The 27,254-nt window shown below is 40.2% G+C and overlaps 1 protein-coding gene across 1 annotated transcript in view; it reads left to right on the top strand.

The window, feature by feature from the left end:
• The first annotated feature begins 284 nt into the window (after positions 1-284).
• The window catches only part of LOC149256640 (pentatricopeptide repeat-containing protein At1g62350-like), an 82,042-nt gene continuing 55,072 nt past the window's right edge, over positions 285-27,254 (top strand). The window contains exon 1 of the mRNA XM_089460809.1: positions 285-846. Within this exon, the coding sequence (XP_089316935.1) occupies positions 457-846 (390 nt within the window). The 5' untranslated portion in view covers positions 285-456. The remainder of the gene's footprint in view (positions 847-27,254) is intronic.

Below are 27,254 nucleotides of genomic sequence, written 5' to 3'. Positions count from 1 at the left end.
TAAAATGTATTTATAAAGAGTTGGAATACAAGTTTTTCCATAAATATTTATATTTTATTGAACAAACTAAAATTTATATAATTTCGATGAAAACATTAAAACTTAATAAACTAAACTTAACATGGGAAAAAGAAAGAAAGAGAGAGCGAGCGAGCTGAGCCACTCATTTGCAATAAACTTTACTGTGTTATTGAATTTCTTATGATAATCTTCAAGATTAAACATCAAGGTCAACGTAGTTCTACCAATTATACGTTTCAGGCAAAGGCTGTGTAGCTCAAATGAATGAATAATGTTTCATTTGATTGCTAGGCAATGGTTGGCGTTCTGACCTGTGACGTGTGCATAATTTACGCTTCTTATCTCCTAACCGACACCATATTTTGTGTCATTCGTATGTCCTTTGATCATCAGCTGAAGTGAGGTCGAGTTCGTATCGAATTTTGTTGCCCAGCAATGGGCACGCTCGGGTATCTTACAAGGTTCTCATGTCAAACTCGTGCAGGGCCCTCGGTTTGGCTCTATAAAGGCAAGGAGAAAGATCAGGGTTTCGAGACGGGAGAAAGGTTGGTGGAAGTTTCTGGAAGGATTGGGGGTTTGCAGTGGTGGAAACGAAGGCAGAATGTATGTAGTTTAAGAGCAAGCCAAAGCCGGGGACCCTTATGGAGAGGAAGAGTTCTCAACAATGACACAATTCAAGCAGTGCAGGCCATGAAAAGGGCCAAAGATGACCCGGATAAGATTGAGAAGATTATTGAAACGAGAGTTTCTCGACTAGTGAAGGTGGATATCTTGGCCGTGCTTAAAGAACTTCAAAGACAAAATGAATGCCATTTGGCTCTGAGGGTATTTCTCTTCTCCCTTTAATTTAGTTTTCATTATTAAGTACTAGCATATACCAGTCTTGAGCTGGGTCTAATATAGGTTTCGAGATGACCCGAGTCTAATAAGAACCTCGAGGTATACATCTTCAAGCATCATATCCTACAGGTGTAGATCGTAATCAGACCTGGGGTTGGGTATGTGGTAGTGTCCATATTCAATATACTTTTCAATTCATATTTGTAACCTTGACGTGTATATTGGACCTAGGTTTAGATGAGTATATGCTAATGTCCATCATATTCAATATGGCCAAAATTAATATTCAATTTAGCAAGTTGTCAACCTCAAGGTGTATATCGGACCCCTGCTTAATGGGCCTTTACTAGTGTCTTCAATCAATATGTTCAACACACCATGTAGACTAATCCAAGTCTGCAATGTCGAGGTTTATATGAGTCCTGCGCTTTGATGGGTATGTGCCAGTGTCTATACTCAATACACCCAATGCATGGTCTAGATTCAATCTTGGTCTGCAATCACGGGGTATGTATCAGACCAGGTTTATGTATGTAGGTATGTTCTAGTATCCATATTCTATGCACCCAGTATACCATCTAGATTCACTCTAGCACTGCAACCTTAGGTGCATATCAGACCCACTTTTAGATGGGTATGTACTATGTAGTAATGTTCATATTCGATAGACCCAATACACTATCAGACCAGGGTTTACAATGGCATGTGCTTCTATCCATCTCCAATACACCATCTATATTCTAGTGTTTCACGGGGATGCATCTCCCAAGGTGGGGGTGTGCTCCCCACGTTTCCCAGGCGTCTAGGACAAGGGGATGCTAGGGGAAATGTTTCCCCACATTATGCTTATGGGGAAATTCGGCGAGACGCAGTGGGAAATGTTTCCCTAATATGGAGGGTGCATTTCCCCAAAAGGGGTGCTTGTGGGCATCTCCCCTCAAAAAGGGTTGGGTATGTCTTCCTGAATTTTCTTGAAAACAATAATTTATGAGTGGGGAAGCCCTTATTAATGCTATGTAATTAATCGTAATGTTTAAGAATTTAAAGTAAAAGGATGAAATTGAAAGATAAAGGAGAATGCTACTTTCACTTTTACTTACATTTTTAACATTACCATTAAATGACTCAGGATGTTTGAGAGTGGTCATGGCCTAATTGGATTTCATATGGAGAAAGTAGAATTTTAGATCCAACTCAAAATTCAGCAGACTTAACAATTTTCAGGATTTTAGGATTCGCGGATTGCAAAAGTTTCGTTTGGATTCTATCATCTATGAGGGTATTGTTGATTTTTTGGAGCTTTGATCATTTTTCATAAACTGATTTAGCCCTGAAAATATGAAAGAAAAGATAAACATAAATGTACAATTCAAGTCGACTTCAAAAGAGGAAAATTGAATTTTTGAAATTCAAATTATTCTTGCCTCCAAGATCAAGTTGGCCAGCCCCAAAGGTTCAAGTTGGCCTGACCCTTTGACACACCTATTTGGGCTCATTAATTTACTATATAAAGGCAACCCATTTTCCTCATTTGGAAACCAATTCAAATCACTCATTTTCCATATACATATTCTTCTGTTCATGCAAAGGAAAGAGAGAGATAACAGGCCGAGTTCTCTGAGGCAGACTGATATCTCTAAGGCACAACTGACCAAATTTATGAGGCTATCTTAGCGGGCCAAATTTATCTCTGTTTGACCTGGGGTTGTATGTGGTTAGTTTGACCTTGTTTTGACTGGAAAGATAAGATTGTATCTCTTGTTGAATTGAATAATTTCTCTGAGAAAAGGTTGCTGGGATTTTCCCTAGTTAGGGTTTTCCCAGGGTAAATTTTTTTGTCTTTTGTGTTTGGTTGTCTCTTTATGATCTTACTGTCATTAGTGTTTGTATTGTTGAGATCTTTTGCATGATTGCTTAATGAAGAACATGACCCAAGAAGAATTAAATTAAGAAATCATTAAAAGTAATTATCAGATTAGAAGGTCTTGAAAAATCAGCAAGTATGGGACTAGCATTTAATCAAGAGGACCAAGCCCTTTTTGTACCTCAATGTTGGTGATATTGATTATTGAACTCCTTTGTCATGACCCTAGTAAAATTGTACTTATTACTCAAACAAAATCTTGACTTTACATGTTTTTTCTATTTTATTTTAATGTTTAGAGTGTAATATTGATGATGAGGATCCTAATATACACAATGATTTTGATGATATGTAGGTATTTGTTGTAGCATGAATTTTTTTGGACAATAGAGGCCATCTAGAGCCTCTTTGTTGATGTATTTTTTATTCAAATATGGATTGCACTTGGTGCTATTTTTTTATATGCATCTTTGCCATATGAGAAACTTTGCATGTTTGTGTATAATGTTTGGATCCATATGGACGCACATAAATATTCACATTTTTTTTTCAAAATCTGAATATTTATGTACTTTTTATTGACCGATTTTTTGGTTTTTTTTTCCTAGTTCCCAGTTTTGGGGTTGAACATTTTGATCATTGGTCCGATTATAATAACATTGGTTCATTGTCTATTGTTCATTTTGTTAATTTTTCTCATACCAAATCTGATTTATTTCACTTCAATAATTTATTAAAACCCCAAAAAATATTTATCTCAAATAATTTTTAATTTGCCGAAAATTAAAAACTATTTGAATATATCAATCACACCACAATAGCAAATTTTCACAACACAATCTTCCTTAATTAAACTTCTTTGGAATTTTTTTGGGTTAGACCCACGTAGAATACATAGAAGAATATAGTTGTTGGGCACCTGGAAACTCGACCTCACTAGGGAAGTCAGCCTCAAGGAATTCGACCCCTGGATACCATTCCTCTTGAAAAAACTCGGCCTTGGAGAAATTAGACCTGTCTCACTAGCAAATTGGCTCCCTTCCTTCTCTCCTCGTACGACCCTTGTGCACTTGAGAAATCAACCTCTCTGGATATTTTGGCCTCTTACACAATTCGACCCTCCTCTTTAGCAACCCAACCTCCATCATTCTTGAACTCAGCCTCCAATTTCTCCTGACCTGTTGCACTTCTCCTCACTTCTCTTCAGTCTAGATGAGCCTCTTGCTCTAGAAAAAATCACTTTTTCCTCTTGTGTGTATTGTCACCTCTCCCTCAGGTTTATTTTATAATTTAATTAAGCCAAAGTCCTTAATTCTAATCTCCTAAATGATTAACGGTTAGGATTAAATCCTAAGCCTCACTTGAGATCAACGGTTGCGATTATATCTAAATCACTTAAATAATTTTATCATTTACCCTTAGAACTTTGGCCTAATAGCCCACAATAATTAATTATACTAATTATTGTACTTTTCTTAAGTTAACATTAGGGAAGAAATCATAATATCACTTACTCCAACAAGCAAGCACCCAAAGAGGCAATCAAATATCTTTTACATGCTAAGACACCAACCCTATGTAGAAGACCTTCCGAAACTACAAAAATTTCAACACTCTCCCTCCTAGCAAAGAAGGGATTCTCCACCACCCTCATCATGTCTCTGTAAAACACAAACTTCCCTTTACTAGAGGCTTGGTGAGAATATCTGCTATTTGCTACTCTATGGAGATGTATTGCAATCTCACAACACTTCTCTAGACCTTGTCTTCTGATGAAGTGGTATCAGATTTCTATATGCTTGGACCTATCATGAAACACTGGATTCTCAGAGAGCTTAATGCAACTTTGATTGTGATAATGAATCACAGTGGGACACATCTCAAGACCAAATAATTTTGTGAGCATCTTGCGAAGCCATATGGCCTCACAACTCACAAGACTCACTGCCATGTACTCTACCTCTGCAAAACTAAGTGCCATTGAGTGTTGCTTCCTGCTATATCATGAGATCATACCTAATACCAAGCTCAAACAACATTCAGAAGTAGATTTCCCATGCATTACACTCCCTTCACAATCAAAATCTGTGTAGCCCTACAACTGCACTCCACCAACTCTGACATATCTTTGTCCAGACTCTATTGTACCACAAAGATGCCTAAGCACATGCTTTGCTGCCAACCCAATGAACCCTCCTTGACTCCACCATAAACTGGCTTAGTGTGTTCACTGCAAAGCAAATTTCTGGCCTAATGTCGACCAAATACATCAAGGACCCGATCAACCATCTATACAAAGTGGGATCCACCAACTCACCCTTGGAAGAACTTAGCTTCCTCAAGGTGGTGATCATAGGTGTAGATATCAACTTGCAATCCTCCATCCTGAATCTTCTCAGAATCTCAACTGCATACTTTCCCTCCCTAGGAAAATCTCTCCTAGCTGCTTTGTTAATTTTAGGTATGTTCTATGCTAGAGCAATTTATTTAAATTTTCATAGTTAGCAATCACATTAGCATTAAGATAAACTGCAGATAGAACATAAATATAAATCGCATAAGACAAGCTAAGACAAGAGGACATAAGATGTGGCGCCAACCAGGACAAACCCCACAATGTGTGGGGAAACCCTTGATCAATTCTTCTTTTATGTTCTTCAAAGTTCAACAGAGAAAGAGAGAGAGAGAGAGAGAGAGATAGTACATTTACAACAGAAGTCAACACTTTGACTTATTTAGATCTAGCATAGATCATTTCATATAACGATGAGATCAGTTGAAGACATTCTGCTTCAACTGATTCTCCAAGGTGACTCCTTCACCTATCATCATGTTGCATCTCATCCATTTGCTGCACCTTACCGTGTAGCACCATCATGCTGCATCATGCATCATCATGCTGCTCATGATCTCATACATCACGTCACTGCCCATGCTCCATGCATCATTGTGCTGCCCGTGCACATTATATCATACACCATGTTGCTCATAATGCTGCCCATCATGTTGCTCATAATGCTGCCCATCATGCTGCTCATAATGTTGACCATCATGTTATCTTTTTGTTGCTTCATTATGGAGTTCATATACATATCAGCCTTCGCTGCTTGCTATGGCTTGCAGCCTAGCAAAGCAGCTAGGCTATTGTTTCACGCAATACTCCACGCGGTCTCGTTGTTTTCCGTATTAGCTATGTGAATCAGGGATATGACTGTCTTGTATTCCATACACAGCATATATATATGACTGCGTTCCAATGTATTCCTTACCTTGTTGCCTTGACTGCGTTCAATACTTATGTGCTGCCTTGACTTCCATACACAGCGTATACCCTTGATGTTACTGCGGCTACTCTGCGTGATATATTATATTGTCATGACTGTGTGTAGAGTAGGGCATTGCTGTGCGTGTTATATATTGTCATGACTGCGTGTTATATATATTTATCTGCGTTTCATATAATATCTGTGTGTCCCATAATATGACTGCGTCCTGACTGTCTGCCGTTACATCTATATGACGGTCTAGCGTGAAGCGTATATATATATATATATATGCTTCCATAATATAACTGCGTCTTGTCTGTCCATATTTATGTGACTGTGTTCCACGTTCCATATTCCATATGCGTATAATAGGACCGCATGGTATATTTGCTAATGCGTATATCTATAGAATTGTTGTGTATGACAACGTTTTATTGTAACGTATTCCGTGTATATGTATGACCTGCGATGCTGCATATGACAGCGTGTCATTGACCTTGCTGCTGCTTCATTCACCTTCAATCACCTCAGGACTGTGACTGCGGCTACCATGCGTTGACTGTGGCTACACCATTATGTGCGGCCACCATTTATGTTACAGCGTGTAAGTGCCCCATGATCTGCGTTGGTAGGTTTTCATGACTGCGTAGATAAGGCATCATCTTTTGGGCCAACGTGAGTTTCTCTTGGTGTCTCACTCCTTCTCCAAAAACCCAAGACGTGGAGAGGAGGAGATCACTCAAGAATTGTGTCCAAATGACATCCAATCCTCTTATATTTATACTAAAACGTGTAGGAGATGAATAGACACGTCTATTGGGCTTCTGAGCCTACTCAAGTGATGGTCGGCTTGATAATAATTACTTAATCGAGATAAATTCATATCTCCATAAATACTTATCGAAATCGGATGATCTTTAGATCAATCCTACACCTCTCGACGAGAGGGATCCAATAAAAATATCAGTTGCCATAAATAAGTTGACCCACATGGAGTTTGGCCCTAGTTGTCAATTTAACACTCCCTCTCAACTGGGGAGAACTCCATCCGGTGATCCATAAGTCTGATTGTACTATCTCTGCCATCAGTGCCCTGCACTGCTCTGCCCAGCTCTGCTCAACTCTGTTGGCTCTGCTCTGCTGGCTCTGTTGGCTCTGCTCTACTCTGCTCAGCTCTTCTGGCTCTGCTCAGCTCTGCTGGCTCTGCCCTGCTCTACTGGCTCTGTTGGCTCTACTCTGCTCTGCTCAACTTTGCTGGCTCTGCTGAACTATGAAGAAGAAGAATTGATCGAGAATGTCTCATACCATTCTCCACTGACCCAAAGTCAGTCTCAGAGTGCGTACCATTGGTCCCAGACCAGTCTCAACCGACCCAAAGTCATCGTCATAGTATGTACCACTCTCACTGGTCCCAGACCAGTCTTGCACTGACACGAAGTCAGTCTCAGAGTATGTACCACTGGTCCCAGACCAGTCTCAACCAACCCGAAGTCAACGTCATAGTAGGTACAACTCCTACCACTAGTCCCAGACCACTATCACAGGCTCAGAGAGTGTACTACTGGTCCCAAACCAGTCTCAACCAACCTGAAGCCAGCGTCATAGTATGTACCACTCTCGCTGTTCCCAGACCAGTCCTGCACTGACATGAAGTCAATCTTAGAGTATGTACCACTGGTCCCAGACTAGTCTCAACCGACCCAAAGTCAGCGTCATAGTAGGTACAACTCTTACCACTGGTCCCAGACCAGTATCATTGATCCCAGATCAATGAAGGTCATCCTAGCGTAGGGAGTACGGTAGATATAGCGATGCGTCCATCGGTACTACTATGGTCCCTATCTTCATTTCCTTGCTCATTGATCAGATGAGAGGTACTTCCCATGAGTCCCAGACTGCATGGGTAGGATGCCTCGACAGGAGAACTTAATCAATCCCGTCCTCACAGGAGAACTAATCATCCTGCTACAATCGCCATGGAGAACACATCATCCAGGCCTCACAGGAGAACTAATCATCCTGCTACATTTGTCATGGAGAACACATCATCCAGACCTCACAGGAGAACTAATCATCCTGCTACACAGGAGAGCAAATCATCCTGTTCCACAAGAGAGCGAATCATCTTGTCCCATAAGAGAGCGAATCATCGTGTCCCAGTGTGCACCACCAGGGGAGGGTGAGTCACCTTGTGGTCGTACATTGCTCCAGTAAGAACTGCAAGCCCCAGAGCTCCCAGAGCTCAATGTATGCAACAACATGCAGGACCCTTGTACAAGGGTCTCTTGATGCTCCAAGTCGTTCGGGAAAATCACAGATTTTATCTTTCCCCTGGGGCTTTAGCGATTTGTACATCATCTCAGTGTGATGGAGCCTCCTTCCTCATCAACTTACCATATACTAGATAAGGTAGTATCTGATGTCTATCTGTTGGGGGAATTGTCGAATATGGGATTCCTCAATAATCGAATCCCACCTCTGATTGTTACAGAGAATCACAGTGGTATTCATCATGTGTACTCACTGAAGAGTTTCCACAACCAGGCAACTTCATACGAGGTCATACTCGTAGTTATGTATTCAGTCTCGGCAGTACTTATAACAACCGATTTCTTTTTCCTGCTCATCCATGATATATAATCAAAATCCAAAGAGAACCAGCACTGAGAAGTGTTCTAGTGATCCTCCACACTCCCTGCCTAGTTAGCATTCGAATAATCATGTAGTTTTCATATTTCTGACTGTGTATCTCAATCCATGAGATATTATGCCCTGAAGACATCTCAGAAGATTCTTGGCACCAATCCAGCGAGGTTCAACCCAAATATGAGCTCCCCGTGCTAACTGCAAAACATATGTCCGAAATTCAACTCCCTCTTACTTTTGCAAATGAGAGGGTCTGCAACTGTCAGAAATAGTTCGTCCGCATAAGGTGCTAGTATGAGAGGTCTATCATCCACAACCTTCGGATAATGGTTTGGATCGGTTTCACTCCTTAGTGAATCTCAGCTTCATCAAACAGCTATCAGTCCTCTCATACTACGCCCGGGGTGTTTTGCTTCAAGCCATAGAGGGCTTTTCTTCCACCTGTATACATGAGATTCTCGTTTATTGATCTCAAACTCCACGGGTTGTTTCAAACCTGTGGACCTGCTACATGAGGGCAATGGTCCCCTTGTAAGATTTTCCTTTGGTACATCTTAGACATGTACTTTCATGCTCTTTTTGAATTCAGGCTTCCTTGTCACCATCTGACTTATAGACCTCCCGTTGTATGTGTCAATGGACATGGTCCCTAGTGGACTTCATATAACTTAACACAACCTTGAACTCAAAAGCATCTTTTGAAAATTCTATTTTCAAACACGTACCTTTCCATCGACGAATACCACCTTTAAATTTTCGACTTCCATTCCTAGGGTTCCTTGCTTCCTTGAAGAGTCACTGTGTCCTTGATGACCTCCATCTCTGTCATTCAAACACTCCTTCGCATAAGGGCCGAACTTATAACCAAGACATCTGCCTTTCCTTCGATCCTTAGATCCGAACTTCTTAATGAAGTGATCTTTAGATGGGCCATCAGAAACTTTCGCTGCGCCATTCTAATAATATTCTATGCTTCGACTTCACCTTGGGTGAATTATGAGGAACCCATTGATCCTTCTATGTTGCCCAATTGTCTTTGGTGATTGCTCTTTCACTCTTGCTTGGGGATTGTCTTCGCCTCAGCTTTGATCCTATGTTAATTTTAGGTATGTTCTATGCTAGAGCAATTTATTTAAATTTTCATAGTTAGCAATTACATCAACATTAAAATAAACCGCAGATAGAACATAGATATAAATCGCAGAAGACAAGCCAAGACAAGAGGACACAAGATGTGGCGCTAGCCAGGACGAACCCCACAATGTGTGGGGAAACCCTTGATCAATTCTTCTTTTATGTTCTTCAAAGTTCTGCAGGGAAAGAAAGAGAGAGAGAGATAGTACATTTACAACTGATCTCATCATTATACGAAATGATCTATGCTAGATTTTAGCGGGAAAGTGATGGATTCCCTAGTTTCGTGTTCCAATCCATTCATCCCATGGTTTCCCCCTGGCTTTCCCGCTATCACCTCTACTCTCTTGGCCAACAAAATTTTCCTAACCCTTACTCCTTTCGCAAAAACTTCATTTTATATGTTATTCCCTCCCTTCAATCCCAGCTCAAGCAACAATTCTTCATCATGTTGCATCTCATCCATTTGCTGCACCTTACCGTGTAGCACCATCATGTTGCATCATGCATCATCATGTTGCTAATGATCTCATACATCACGTTGCTGCCCATGCCCCATGCATCATTGTGCTACCCATGCACATTATATCATACACCATGCTGTTCATAATGCTGCCCATCATGCTGCTCCTAATGCTGCCCATCATGTTATCTTTCTGTTGCTTCATTATGGAGTTTATATACATATCAGCCTTAGTTGCTTGCTATGGCTTGCAGCCTAGCAAAGCAGCTAGGCTATAGTTCCACGCAATACTCCACGCATTCTCATTGTTTTCCATATTCGCTGTGTGAATCAGGGATATGACTGTCCTGTATTCCATACATAGCATATATATATGACTACGTTCCATCATGAAGTATATCATTGCGTTCCAATGTGTTCCTTACCTTGCTGCCTTGACTGCGTTCAATACTTATGTGCTGCCTTGACTTCCATACACATCGTATACCCTTGACGTTACTCGGCTACCCTGCGTGATATATTATATTGTCATGACTGCGTGTTATATATATTTATCTGCGTTCCATATAATATCTCTGTGTCCCATAATATGACTGTGTCCTAACTGTTTGTCCTTCCATATATATGACGGTCTAGTGTGAAGTATATATATAGATATATATATATATATAGATATATATGCATCCCTAATATGACTATGTCCTGACTGTCTGCCTCTTGCGTGAAGCCTATATATATATATATATATGCGTCCATAATATAACTGCATCCTGATTGTCCATATTTATGTGACTACGTTCCACGTTCCATATGCGTATAATAGGACCGCGTGGTATATTTGTTGATGCGTATGTATATATAATTGCTGTGTATGACAACGTTTTATTGTAACGTATTCCATGTATATGTATGACCTGCGATGTTGTGTATGACAACATTTTATTGACCTTGCTGCAGCTTCATTCACCTTCAATCACCTCAGGACTGTGACTGTGGCTACCATGCGTTGACTATGGCTATTGCGGTCACCATTTATGTTACAGCGTGTAAGCGCCCCATGATCTGCGTTGGTAGGTTTTCATGACTGCGTAGATAAGGCATCATCTTTTGGGCCAACGTGAGTTTCTCTTGGTGTCTCACTCCTCCAAAAACCCAAGACGTGGAGAGGAGGAGATCACTCAAGAATTGTCTCCAAATGACATCCAATCTTCTTATATTTGTACTAAAACGTGTAGGAGATGAATAGACACATCTATTGGGCTTATGAGCCTACTCAAGTGATGGTCAGCTTGATCATAATTACTTAATCGAGATAAATTCATATCTCCATAAATACTTATCGGAATCGGATGATCTTTGGATCAATCCTACACCTCTCGACGAGAGGGAACCAATAAAAATATCAGCTGCCACAAATACGCTGACCCACATGGAGTTTGGCCCTAGTTTCCAATTTAACACTCCCTCTCAACTAAGGAGAAGTCCATCCGGTGATCCATTAGTCCGACTGTACTATCTCTGCCATCAGTGCCCTGCACTGCTCTGCCCAGCTCTACTTAGCTCTGCTGGCTCTGCTCTGTTTTGCTCAGCTCTATTCTGCTCAACTCTGCTGGCTTTGCTCTGCTCTGCTCAGCTCTGCTGGCTCTGCTCTGCTCTGTTGAACTATGAAGAAGAAGAATTGATCGAGAATGTCTCATACCATTCTCCACTGACCCGAAGTTAGTCTTAGAGTGCGTACCACTGGTCCCAGACCAGTCTCAACTGACTCAAAGTCAGCGTAATAGTATGTACCACTCTCACTGGTCCCAGACCAATCCTGCATTGACACGAAGTCAGTCTCAGAGTATGTACCACCGGTCCCAGACCAGTCTCAGCCAACCCGAAGTCAGCGTCATAGTAGGTACAACTCCTACCACTAGTCCCAAACCACTATCACAGGCTCAGAGAGTGTACTACTGGTCCCAAACCAGTCTCAACCAACCCGAAGTCAGCGTCATAGTATGTACCACTCTCATTGGTCCCAGACCAGTCCTGCACTGACACGAAGTTAGTCTCAGAGTATGTACCACTAGTCCCAGACCAGTCTCAACCGACCTGAAGTCAATGTCATAGTAGGTACAACTCCTACCACTGGTCCCAGACCAATATCATTGATCCCAGATCAATTAAGGTCATCTTAGCGTAGGGAGTATGGTAGATACAACAACGCGTCCATCGGTACTACTATGGTCCCTATCTTCATTTCCCTGCTCATTTCCCCCGGGGCTTTAGCGACCTGTGGTATTCATCATGTGTACTCACTAAAGAGTTTCCACGACCAGGAAACTTCATACTCGGTCATACTCGTAGTTATGTATCTGGTCTCGGCAGTACTTATAACAACCAATTTTTGTTTCCTGCTCATCCATGATATCGAAGCAGAATCCAAAGAGAACCAGCACTGAGAAGTGTTCTAGTGATCCTCCACACTCCCTTCCCAGTCAGCATTTGAATAATCATGCAGTTTTCATATTTCAGGCAGTGTATCTTAATCCATGAGAGATTGTGCCCTGAAGACATCTCAGAAGATTCTTGGCACCAATCCAGTGAGGCTCAACCCAAATATGAGCTCCCCGTGCTAACTGCAAAACATATGTCCGGAATTCAACTCCCTCTTACTTCTGCAAATGAGGGGGTCTGCAACTGTCAGAGATAGTTTGTCCGCATAACGTGCCGGTATGAGAGGTCTATCATCTACAACCTTCGGATAATGGTTTGGATCGGTTTCACTCCTTAGTGAATCTCAGCTTCATCAAACAACTATCAGTCCTCTCAAACTACGCCCGGGGCGTTTTGCTTCAAGCCATAGAGGGCTTTTCTTCCACCTGTATACATGAGATTCTCGTTCATTGATCTCAAACTCCACAGTTTGTTTCAAACCTGTGGACTTGCTACATGAGGGCAATGGTCCCCTTGTAAGATTTTCCTTTGGTACATCTCAGACATGTACTTTCATGCTCTTTTTGAATTCAGGCTTCCATGTCACCATCTGACTTACAGACCTCCGGTGCTATGTGTCAATGGACATGGTCCCTAGTGGACTTCATGTAACTTAATACAACCTTGAACTCAAAAGCATCTTTTGAAAATTCTATTTTCAAACGCATACCTTTCCATCAACGAATGCCACCTTAAAATTTTCGACTTCCAGTCCTGGGGTTCCTTGCTTCCTTGAAGAGTTGGCCGTGTCCTTGATGACCTCCATCTCTGTCATTCGAACACTCCTTCGCATAAGGGCCGAACTTATAACCAAGACATCTGCCTTTCCTTCGATCCTTGGATTCGAACTTCCCAATGAAGTGATCTTTAGATGGGCCATCATAAACTTCTGCTGCGCCATTCTGAAAATATTCTCTACTTCGAATTCACCTTGGGTGAATTATGAGGAACCCATTGATCCTTCTGTCTTGTCCCAACTGTCTTTGGTGATTGCTCTTTCACTCTTGCTTTGGCATTGTCTTCGCCTTAGCTCTGATCCCATGTTAATTTTAGGTATGTTCTATGCTAGAGCAATTTATTTAAATTTTCACAGTTACCAATCACATCAGCATTAAGATAAACTGCAAATAGAACATAAATATAAATCGCAGAAGACAAGCCAAGACAAGAGGATACAAGATGTGGCGCCAGCTAGGACAAACCCCACAATGTGTGGAGAAACCCTTGATCAATTCTTCTTTTATGTTCTTCAAAGTTCAGCAGAGAAAGAGAGAGAGAGAGAGAGTAAATTTACAACAGAAGTCAACACTTTGACTTATTTAGATCTAGCATAGATCATTTCGTATAATGATGAGATCAGTTGAAGACATTCTGCTTCAACTGATTCTCCAAGGTGACTCCTTCACCTATCATCATGCTGCATCTCATCCATTTGCTGCACCTTACTATGTAGCACCATCATGCTGCATCATGCATCATCATGCTGCTCATGATCTCATACATCACGTTGCTGCCCATGCTCCATGCATCATTGTGCTGCCCATGCACATTATATCATACACCATGCTGCTCATAATGCTGCCCATCATGCTGCTCATAATGCTACCCATCATGTTATCTTTCTGTTGCTTCATTATGGAGTTCATATACATATCAGCCTTAGCTGCTTGCTATGGCTTGCAGCCTAGCAAAGTAGCTAGGCTATAGTTCCACGCAATACTCCACGCAGTCTCGTTGTTTTCCGTATTAGCTGTGTGAATCAGGGATATGACTGTCCTGTATTCCATACACACACACAGATATATATATATATATATATATATATATATATATAATATATATATATATATATATATATATATATGACTGCATTCCATCATGAAGTATATGACTGCATTCCAATGTGTTCCTTACCTAGCTGCCTTGAGTGCGTTCAATACTTATGTGTTGCCTTGACTTCCATACACAGCGTATACCCTTGACATTACTGCGGCTACCCTGCATGGTATATTATATTGTCATGACTGCGTGTAGAGTAGGGCATTGCTGTGCGTGTTATATATTTTATCTGCGTTCCATATAATATCTCTGCGTCCCATAATATGACTGCGTCCTGACTGTCTGCCGTTCCATATATATGACGGTCTAGCGTGAAGCATATATATATATATATATATATATATGCGTCCCTAATATGACTGCGTCCTGACTGTCTGCCGTTCCATATATATGACTGTCTAGTGTGAAGCGTATATATATATATATATATAGATATATATGCGTCCATAATATCACTGTGTCCTAACTGTCCATATTTATGTGATTGCGTTCCACGTTCCATATTCCATATGCGTATAATAGGACCGCGTGGTATATTTGTTGATGCGTATATATATAGAATTGCTGTGTATGACAACGTTTTATTGTAACGTATTCCATGTATATGTATGACCTGCGATGCTGCGTATGACAACGTTTCATTGACCTTGCTGCGGCTTCATTCACCTTCAATCACCTCAGGACTGTGACTGCAGCTACACCTGCGGCTACCATGCATTGACTGTGGCTACACCATTATGTGCGGCCACCATTTATGTTACAGCGTGTAAGTGCCCCATGATTTGCGTTGGTAGGTTTTCATGACTGCGTAGATAAGGCATCATCTTTTGGGCCAACGTGAGTTTCTCTTGGTGTCTTACTCCTCCTCCAAAAGCCCAAGACGTGGAGAGGAGGAGATCACTCAAGAATTGTGTCCAAATGACATCCAATCTTCTTATATTTATACTAAAACGTGTAGGAGATGAATAGACACGTCTATTGGGCTTCTGAGCCTACTCAAGTGATGGTCGGCTTGATAATAATTACTTAATCGAGATAAATTCATATCTCCATAAATACTTATCGGAATCGGATGATCTTTGGATCATTCTTGCACCTCTCGACGAAAGGGATCCAATAAAAATATCAACTGACATAAATAAGCTGACCCACATGGAGTTTGGCCCTAGTTGCCAATTTAACATGCTTCCACAACTCCAATCCCAAGAAGTGGTTCATGAGCCCAATATCCTTCATCTCGAACTAAAAAGCAAGTTCCTCCTTGCACATCGCAATGAGCCTTTTCGATCCCATCAAGAAGAGATCATCAATATAGAGGACGAAGTTGAGTGGCTCACCCTCAACAAGTACATAGTACAAGTTTGAGTCCACCTCACTCTTGGTGAAGTTCAATCCAAGTAGGTACCCATCAATCCCGGAGTACCATGCATGAGGTGCCTGCTTAAGTATAGACTCTATATAAGGCCTTCTTCAATCTGCATACATGAGACTCCCTCCCACGCACCTCAAATCCACAAGGTTGCTCAATATACAGCTCTTCCTCAATCAACCCATTGAGGAAAGCAGTCTTCACATCCATCTGATGTATCCTCCACCTCATCTCTAAGTCAATAGACATGACTACTGTAATAGATGCATGTGTGGCAATAGGTGCAAATGTCTCCTTGTAGTCCACCCCCTCCTTTTGGGAGAACCCTCCCACCACAAACATCGCTTTAGACTTCTTGACACTGCCATCAACTACATGCTTGATCTTATAGATCCATTGAGAAGCGACCACCAGCTCCCCCTTAGGCCTCAGTACTATGTCCCAAACATCGTTCCTCATGATGTAACTATACTCTTCCACCATGGCATCCAAACTTACTAATTTGTTGCCTACTCAAAAGTAGAAGGCTCAGACTCACTGATGCTACTCATCAAGGCCAAATAACTGCAAAATTTGGTTAGTGGTCTACTCTTCCTAAAGATCCTGCTGGGAGCCTCCATATGCTGATTTGGATCCCTGAAGGTCTGTTCGGCCTATCTCGACGTTCTCCTTGTAGAGCTCGAAGGAACATCTCGCTCCTCCTCCTGATCTGAAGGTTGTGCTCTTGTTGGTGGTGTTGTTGGTCCCTGCTCAACCTTCGAAGCCTCTCACTCCCGGTCCTCTACCGTTGTTGGATATGTCCCATGCAAACTTCTAAAGGTAACACCCTCCTCAAATCTAACATCCCTCTTGACCACTATCTTCCTCTATCCTGGAATGTAGACCCTATAGGCCTTTGAAGTCTCACTATATCCAACAAAAATGCCCTTCTCTAATGAGGGCTCCAGTTTAGTCCTCTTCTCTGAAGGAATGTGGACATACACTGGACTACTGAAGATGCGAAAATGACACATCTCTAGTTTTACTCATGTAAAAGCCTCCTCGGGAGTCATGTCCTCCATTTCCTTGTGGCGACTCCTATTACGCAAAAATACAGTTGTATTACATGCCTCTGCCCATAAGAACATAGGCAGATCTTGATCATGGATCATGGCCTTGGTTGCTCTGACTATACTCCTATTCTTCCTCTTTGCCACTCCATTTCGCTGTGGATTGTATCGCACTGTCAGTTCTTTTAATTCCTACTTGTAAAAATCCTTAAACTTGTTGGAGGTATACTCGCCCCCATTGTTTGGTCTCATGGTCTTGATCTTCTTCTTGATCTAGTTCCCCACAAGAGCTTTGAACTCTTGAAACCAACCGAAGACCTCATCCTTGGTCTCTAGGAAGTAAATCGATGTCCTAGAATAGTCATCTATGAATGTCGCAAAATAACTGCTCCCTCGAGATAAACTCCACTGACATAGGACCATAGACGTCGGAATTCACCAAATCCAACACACCTTTGGACTTGGTCTCACTGCTAAGAAATGTTGCCTTGGCCTACATGACAAGTGCACACCCCTTACACAAATCATTATGCTCTATACTGAATTCCGAAAAACTAGTGACTATCTCCCATAACAATGGTAGAGCCCTGTAGTGTAGATGTCTCATCTTCCTGTGTCAGATCTCACTCTGTTTGTCATTGTTATGTACTAGGGCTTTCATTGGATGTCCTCTTAGCAGATATAGATTAATATACCTGCTACCTATAACTCATGTCACCTAAGATTAGCCCCTTTCGGCTTGACAACTACCTCACCTCCCATGAAACTGACTTCAAGTCCTTTGTCCTCCATGGTCAAAATTTTGAGTAAATTTTTCTCCATCCCAGGTACATACATTACCTGCTTCACCTCCATAAGGCACCCTAAGTCTAGTTGGAACTATATGTTGCCAATGCCCTCTACTGCATACCTGGTGTTGTCACCAAGCTCCACATGTAGATCTTTGTTCTCCTTGGCCATACTGGTGAAGACATCACAAGATCCTGTCATGTGACGAGATGCTCCACTGTCCACAAACCACACCCCTCTTGTAATGGTGCTAGAAAGATAAGACGCTCGAACAAATTTCTTCTTGAATTTGTCAGGAAACTCATCCATCTATGCAGATGCAATTGTTGTTGCTTTCCCCCTGCCTTTCGTCTTGTTTGGACACTGTTTGGCATAATCATTGAATTTGTGACATGCAAAGCACTTGAGTTTGCTCATGCCTTTCTTTCCTTGTGAAGATGCTCCTCCACTATGATTTTGCTTGGCTTTACCCTTGCCCCTCTTTGCTTAACCAACAAGGGCAAGGTTCTCCACATCTCCACCTTTGTGTTGTCCACCAGTTATGGATTCCTCCCTAAACTTCTTTTGGGTGAAATCATCCCACAATCTAGCCCAATCAGGAAGTTTATTTCTTACTATGATACCTATCACAAATGTAGCCCACTACTTGGTACACCCTTTCAATGTTACTTTGACAAAATCCACCTTAGCCACCTCTTTGCCAGCAACTAAAAGTTCATCATGAACTTGTTGAGTCCTTGTGAAGTATGAGGCCACAATCTTAGATCTATTCATCTTGATGCTATTAATCTTCTTCCTTAGCACCATCTTTCTATTCTAGTTGTCACTCTATGTTAATTTTTCTTAGGGTTATTTTGTTCTTTGCTTTGATAATTGCATTTCATTATTTCCATATTTAAATTCACCCTATAGCATCATATCATTATTCAGATTTACATCATTATTCAACAACATATGCAACCATGTAGAAAGAACAATGTCATCATCAATGCAGTGGAACATAAAGGAATGATAGAAAAAAACATTCACACATAGAGACACCAGGACTGTCAGAGACCAGGGAAAAAACCACTATGGGGAAAACCATTTCAACTTCTTCTTCTTATTAGATTGCCATTGAATGATTCAGCAAGAGAAAATAAAATGATCCATCTTAGCAACCATAAACCTATCTAGCAAAATCAACTAGACAATATCCATGAGATGGATCCAACAATGCCAATAATCCAAAAACCCTGATTCAGGTACCTGTGGTCAATTGCGAACTCTACGGTTAACGGGCGAAAACTTGGGTCAACTGAAAAATTCAACCTTTAGGTTCCAGTCGCAGGGAAGATGTGTCATGCTTGCAGCTGAAAGGCTTTGGTCGAAATTTCTCCTTGACATACTTGGGGCGGTAGACGAAATTTTTCCATGACATGCTTGCAGCTGAGACCCAAAACCCTAAAAATAGAGACGTGAGCTTTAGACCCTACAATTTCAGACATGTGCCAACCAATCTTCGCGAACTTGCCTCAGACCTGTGCGAGCCAAACCAAAAAAGAGAATAGAAGAATGTCTCATGATCATGTTGAGGTCACTTGTATTTATGCCTTCCAGGGATGTCCAATTTGCTTTAGGGCTGACCTGATCAAATATGCACATGTGGGATTTAATTAAAAAATACACCTTCCCTTATCCAAATTGAGTGCTTTAGTAGTCAAAATTGGTCCTCTCGAAAAGAAGAATTTCATCCCATGGTTGGAATTTGTCACTGAGTTGCCAAATTAACACTCCCTCCCAGGGAGGGAGAAATTCCAACTACATCATGTAATCATTGCAAGAATCCTGTCATCAAATCATCTCCAATCTCAAGTATCTTGTCATCACTACTCATCTCTACTCATCTCTTGCTTATTCATGCTTATCTCTTGATTGTCCCTGCACATATGTTGAACATTCTCGAATTATAAAGAAGAAGAATTTGATATTGGAGGGGAACCTATGCTACCACCCTCTAGTCATCAGGGAGCCACTGCTACCACGTGGAATCACTGTCAGCGGGGAGCCCAATGCTACCACCCGGTAAACATCAGAGAGCTTATCCTCAGGGAGCCCTGCTCAACCTGGAACCACATCGGCAAGCTTAGTCAACTCAGAACCATATCAGGGAGCACATCTCAATCTGAAACCACATTGGGGAGCACATCTCAACCCGAAATATCAAGGGGGAGCAAAACATCTTCAACCCCATTTTGAGCAATAGGTGATATAGGGGAGCACATCCTATTGCCCACTGATCTTCCCAACAATGACACTCAATAGTCATGTGGTAGAACACTTGCATCATAATTAGCTTGGGTTGTACACCCCTAAGTACACTCTCAATCCGTTGGTCAAACGAGGAGCGGCAATCCCAACAAGCCCAGCTTGTGGGTATGATGCCACCTGGAGTATACTCTGCATAAACCAAGATAAGGGGAGATACCCGACTTGTCAAAATAGACAAGGATCACACACACCCTATGGGTAACAGATAGGGGAGCAACATCTACGACCCTATTGTCCAGAGATCCCTCAACCCCAAGAGCCCTCCATCTTAATTCCTCACCTTGGGAACTCAGACAAGGGGGGGAGGGAGTTGGCTCAATGTTCTCGACCAGTCGTGCTTTTTGTACATCGTGCTTATATATGGTACCTGCTTAATCATCATGTCACAATCAAATCAAATGTCATATCATAATTATATATATCATAAAAATGATAATTTATTCATCCTCCCTCTCATGGAGGCAGCAATCACAAGCCTAAGCTTGTCCCTTATAGAAACACTGACCCAATATATGAAGAGATCTCAGTCCCAGCTATATACTTGATTCTTTGCTAATCGGATCCCACTCTATTATCTCAATGTATCCTTGTCATATTCAAAGCCTACTCAAATAGCTCTCCAAAGAGCTTCTACGTTCTGCCTCACAACTAGCCATGCTAACAACATCGTACTCAACCTCGGTCGTGCTTAAAGCTACAGACTTCTCATCCAAATTATCATGGCAGATCTCATACTAAGGCAACACATAGATGTGCTTATATCGTCAATCACGATCCTAATCAATATCAGTACATCCATGTAGTCACATATTGCAGGAAGAATATCTCAGACCAAAAATTGATTGTCCCATGCAAATATCTTGAAGGGTGTTCGACGGTAACTCAATGTGTATGAAGCGGCTCAATTAGGTTTCATGCAAAACATATATATATATATATATACAGGGACGGGTGTTCACATGGAACATCGATGCTTCAATCAACTGTTGGTTGCCAAGTCAGGTTCAACAATATCTCTTCATAACTTCTTAAAATTCAATTAGTGTGTCCAAGAATTCGTGTTTCTACTTTCTTTAATAGCTTCACAATATAGATTTTTCTTTTCCTAACTTCATAATGTAATTCATCATGCCATGGTTCTTCATTTTGAACTTCAGAGGCCAACTCCCTCTTACCCTTGATCATTAGTGGAACATCAATGCTTCAATCAACAATTGGTTGCGAAGTCAGGTTCAACAATATCTCTTCATAACTTCTTAAAATTCAATCAGAGTGTCGAAGGATTCGTGTTTATGCTTTCTTTAATAGCTTCACAACATAGATTTTTCTTTTCCTAACTTTAGAATGTAATTCATCATGCCATGATTCTTCATTTTGAACTTCAAAGGCCAACTCTCTCTTACTTTGATCATTAGAGGCTCATTACCTGTCAAGAATAAACCATCAACATATAAAACCAAAATCAATGTCATACCTTGGACCACTTTTGAAGTAGAGGTTTGGATCAACACATCTTCCTGGTTTTACTAGATAACTATCAATGTGTACATACCAGGCTCGGGGAGCTTGCTTCATACAATGCTTTCTGCAAACATAACACTTGACCAAACCAATATGCTCGGCCTTACAGCAATCAATAATATGCAATGCTAGATCAAAACTAATATCAAAACCATAAAAGTTTCAAATATCTCTATGACAAACTTTTCAGACCAAATGTTAGGTGGAAGTCTCATCCAAATACCAAGTTACAACAACTTTTTATCAAGCATTATCCAATATAACTTTATCAAGCCATCCTTATGATCATAGCATGAATCATTTCTACCACTAAATATGAATGGATATATTAGGGACAAGTCATATAAGTTTCATGCATATACCAAGAATGAGTCATATAAGTTCCATCCATTCATTGTGAGATTACTGCATACTTCAACAATTTGTACTACAACCAATGTGCTCAATCCAATGAAGTTAATATAGAGAATCAATGCCAACATTAATCACTGAAAGTCACAATGCCCACATAGTACTGTCATCAAGGCAAATCATCAAATATCAAGTCAAATCATTAGTTTGAGTAAAAACCCTAATTTGTCATCTTTGTGAATTCAATCAATCCACAAGTCAAGAACATATGAAGCATCATGTCAATGTTCTAAAGCATATTTATGAACTACCAAGCATCATGTCAAAATTCTAAAGCATCATCAATCATCCAAGCCAACATGCCAAATCTTTGAAATTGTTATCAAACACTAGCGTCGATGATTAAATCAAAATGACATATTGATATGCATATTTCGGTCACCTAAAAACACAAGTTTAGTCAACACATTCCTTGCTCATAGAGCTTTTTGATGTCTGCTCTATATCTGAAGGACTGCCATATCGCTGGTGCATTCCTGATTTTATGCATAAAGCTTCAAATTTGTGACCTATAGGCATAACCACACCCATAGGCTTTCTTTTGTGCGGTTGAGAGGCTACAACTACACTCTTATGCTTGCTTATGTGCGGTTAGGGTTTAGACTAAGGAAAACCCTTCTCTTCTCAAACCAAAACTTGTTGTAGACCAACAATATCAAATATTTGTCTATTCATGTCCAGAAATCATACTTCAGCAGTAAAGAATTTTCTACACATTTAATGCAAATGACAATAGTTGTAGGGATCTTATAAAGAGTTTCTTCCTCTTAGTGAATAGCCCCTTCAACCATTATTATTCAAGTCATCAACCTGTCTATAATACTGTCATGCATCAATAGAACTGTTAGATCATAAAATCAAACTATATTAGGCTATGTTGCACGGGTTCCCGCACCCAAGTACCGGATTCGGGTACGGGTTCTTCTCAGAAGAACCCAAAAGAACCGGGTTCTTACATGAAGAACCGGGTTCTTCAAAAAAAAAATTGGGTTCTTTTCCTTTAATGGGTTCTTGGGTTCTCGGGTTCTTTGGGTTCTTCGGGTTCTTCAGGTTGGGTTCTTTGGGTTCTTCGGGTTCTTTGGGTTCTTCATAAAAAAAAACTATATTCTTAATTTAATGATTTATAACTTGCAACATCGGACAGGGCATAGCTCAGTTATTTGATTGCCCTAGAAACAAATATATGCACATTTCAGCTACAGGAAACCACATTCAAATGAATCCAACTATACTCTTCTTGAGTACCTTTAGTGCCTCATTGTTAAATCGAACCATAGCACTGTTAAAATAAGATCAGTGACCTTAATACTACATCTATAACTCAGACATTCATTGAATAAGCATTCTTAAATTGCTGAAATTACTGAACTTAGGATAGTAGACCGTTTTACAAGCTTGCTGTGGTGGAATGGAAGCCTCAAGAGCGTATTACTGCCCCTAACTATGTATATGACATATGTAGTGTGCCTGGTTATCAATACCATGATATATAACGTCCTAATCTAAAAGGTTGGTAGGAACAGGGCTCAGAATGAGTGACTAAGGGTTACATAAATATAGATATGATATAAATACCTGTCTAGATGGAGGAGATAAAAACCAAGTGACTGACAGAAACTGAGAAATATAAAGATACGTAAATATTCCTGCATAAGGATCAGCATATAAATTTACTGGGTGCATGGACCTTGAGTTTGGTTAACTCCCGTGTTAAGTGTAACTATGGCACCGAGTAAGTTGGCCTTAATGAAATTACTGAGCGGTATTATTCATTGTGCGGATTTTACTTAACCAGATAGGTGCTGGCTTGATACCTCACGTGTTAGATTTTACATTGTTAAAAAGGAATGGGAATGGTAGTTATAACTCTGCCTTCACTGCATGGAAGAGTTTCAAAGTTGGAGAAAGTGGCTCCATCCCTGGCGATGTGAACAGGTTTCTTCAACTTAAGCTGTATCTTGCAGACGATCAAAGTCCTTTGCAAGCTCTACAACTTATGCATAATGAAGTAATGTGCTCCTGACCAGCAGCGCCATGCTGCAGTGTGCAGGTAAATGACAGAGCATAGATTAATGGCAGGATAATTCAAAGTTCAAAGTTATTCAGTTATTCACAACTAAAACAGTTCCTTCATGAAAATCTTCACAGCTAGCCATAGGAAGGGATAGCAGAAAAATAAACATTACTTCATCCAATTAGTTTGATAGCCACTACCATGGCCAATGAGAGAAATAGATTGAGGCATTTTGAATGCCTTTTGAACCTGCAGTAGAGCTAAAACACTTTTTAAAATCATGAACCTATGAAGCTTACTTTGAGAGATATGTAGGCAGTGGGCAAGGTAACTTCCAGGTGCATTTTGAATTTTCAGTTTTAGTAGTAGCCTTGAGCTCTCTCACATAGCTGTCATGGTTACACAGAAAAGATTCAAAAGAATGTTATGCTGTCATAAAATATAGCTTAGTCTCTCATTAATATTTATTATTAACATCTATTAACATAACTTTTACTTTGAATTTTGTTAAACAGATTCAAATTGTCTTCCAAAATTTGCAAAATAAAAAATGTCTTCAGCAAGTCCACAATATCCACTTTGGAAATATGTGGATAGGCATTTTGAAATTTCATATATGTTATTAATTATAATTTATAAAATATAATTATTAAAATTTAATATTATTATATTACCCGACGAACCCACGCACCCTGTTTCCAAAAATGTCGTCCCCGTCCCCGTCCCTGTCCCCGAACCCACGTTTCTTGGCAACATAGATATTAGGTTCTAACACATATATTCATCATGGTCATAACATGTTAGTATCAACTACTCCATCTTCTCATATGAACATGACATCAAATTTCCATCAAGGGTTAGAGTCATATGATTAGTGCAATTGTCAGGTGTATCATCATACTTTAAAGATCATAATCACTACATCACTTTTTTGTCATTTAATTCAATCCATCAAGCCAAGACATTCAATTTTACCATATGTTATGATCTCATCAAAACCTAACAACGGTCAACAAAAGGATCTTGAATATCAATCTCATTGTTATACTTCTATCATCGATAATATCTAGCTACCGTATATAAGAATCACTGTGCCAGCCTTCTTTATAAGATCAAGAAATCCATTATGTCTAAAATGCCAAATATCAAGTATACCAAATTCTAGTATATCAAAAATCAATGTTTCTAAGTAGTTTTACAATGACTTAATAGAATGTAAGATACTTGTCTAATACCAAGTGCACCATCTCATCATAAAACTCCCTTTCATATGAATGCATGAGCCATTTGTGAATGTGATATACTCATCATACCTTAGGGCTTACTTTGCCATCCAATATTGCAACTGAAACATAACATTGAAACAATACATCATACATCCCTTGTAGTATTCAAATACCCATGTACCTTCTTATTTGACATTGGCAGTGGGAGCACTTTGTCAACTTCCTTGTCATTGGCAATTGTAGCTCTTCTCTTCCCGCACTAGCCATCTTTTCCTGCATCTCATATGATCCTCAAGAATGATCCACTTATCACATCTCATCAAGAGGTTAGAAGTATCCAAATACTCACATATACATGCAGGAAGTATAAGTAATAATCAAAGCAATAAACTCAAACAAGAATAGAATCACAAAGAGGTAACATAAATCTAAAAGGTACTTATCTTTTAACAAGAGGAGATCAACTCCCTCTTGAACCAGCCTTCAAGAGTCATGACCATCCATTATCCGTATGACAATGTTGCCTTCAATATTTCAACCAACTTCATTAATAACCAAAACCTAATTGAGACTATCCCATCTAAGGCTTCAACAAATCTGTCACAAGTGCTTGAACATCTTCACATCGGTCATGCTAGGGTTTTTAAATTGCATATTTAAATCTTTGCCATAAACCAACGTTTCTCCCAAACCTTATCCCCTAATATCCATCAAACCCTAATAACCAAAATTGCCTAGAGTTTCCTTCAAACCCTAGTATTCTTTTAGGTCTCCTCCATATTCTCTTGCTTCCATCGACGATGTCATCATAGGGGTGATCTCCATGATTTTTCTTCTGCCCAACTCTGATTCCATATTAATTTTTCTTAGGGCTATATTGTTCTTTGCTTTGACAATTGCATTTCATTATTTCCATATTTAAATTCACCCTATAGCGTCATATCATTATTCATATTTACATCAATATTCAACAACATATGCAACTATGTAGAAAGAATAATATCATCATCAATGCAATGGAATGTAAAAGAATGTAGAAGAAAATCATTTACACATAGAGAGACCAGGGCAAAACCCACTATGGGGAAAACCCTTTCAAATTCTTCTTCTTATTAGATTGTCATTGAATGATTCAGCAAGAGAAAGTACAATGATCCATATCAACAACCATAAACCTGTCCAGCAAAATCAATTAGACAATATCAATGAGATGAATCCAACAATGCCAATAATCCAAAAACCCTGATTTCAGAACCTGTAGTCAACTGTCGCTGTTTGTAGTCAACTATCGAACTCTACGATCAACGGGCGTAAAATTCGGACAACTGAAAAATTCAACTTTTAGGTTCCAATTGTTGGGAAGATGTGTCATGCATGTGGCTGAAAGACATCAGTTGAAATTTCTCCATGACATGCCTGCGGCTAAGACCCAAAACCCTAAAAACATAAATGCGAGCTTTAGACCCTACAATTTCGGACCTGTGCCAAACAATCTCCGCGAACCTATGTTGCAGGAGACATTGGTCCCAAGGGCATTTCAGGCTAGAATCGATACTGAAACGCAGAAACGCATTTGGTATGGCCTGGAAACACGTTTTCGGCCATACTGGCACGTTTCACGTTGGGGAAACGTGGCCAGTATGGCCGGAAACGAGTTCCCAGGTCGTATGACAACGTTTCCACTTTAAGTATTGTTTATTCCGATTTTTTTTTTTTTGCTTTTAATATTTTATTGGGCAAATAAATATCTTTTGGATGCTTCTAGATGGCTCTCTCAACTTATAAAAAAACTCTCCCCTTATTCCCTCATCACACGAATTGAGCGAGTCGTTTCACTTGGAGACAGACGATTTTGGCAAGGAGAAAAGAGGAAGAGAGCAGTGGTTTCAGCTAGGGCATTTTCAACAGTGAGCAGAGGAGATTTCAGCAGCAAGAGAACGAGATTTCAGCAACAGATTTGGAGTGCAAGGTTTCCAGTTACAACATTATTGGTTTTTGGCTCAGTTACAACCAT

The sequence above is a fragment of the Pinus tabuliformis genome, chromosome 7 (assembly GCF_031772625.1).
Source record: "Pinus tabuliformis cultivar Carrire ecotype Pingquan chromosome 7, CPIR1, whole genome shotgun sequence".
Classification (NCBI taxonomy): Eukaryota; Viridiplantae; Streptophyta; class Pinopsida; order Pinales; family Pinaceae; genus Pinus; species Pinus tabuliformis.
The sequence above is the reverse complement of the archived record's forward strand: the minus strand, read 5'-3'. Positions and strand labels throughout refer to the sequence as shown.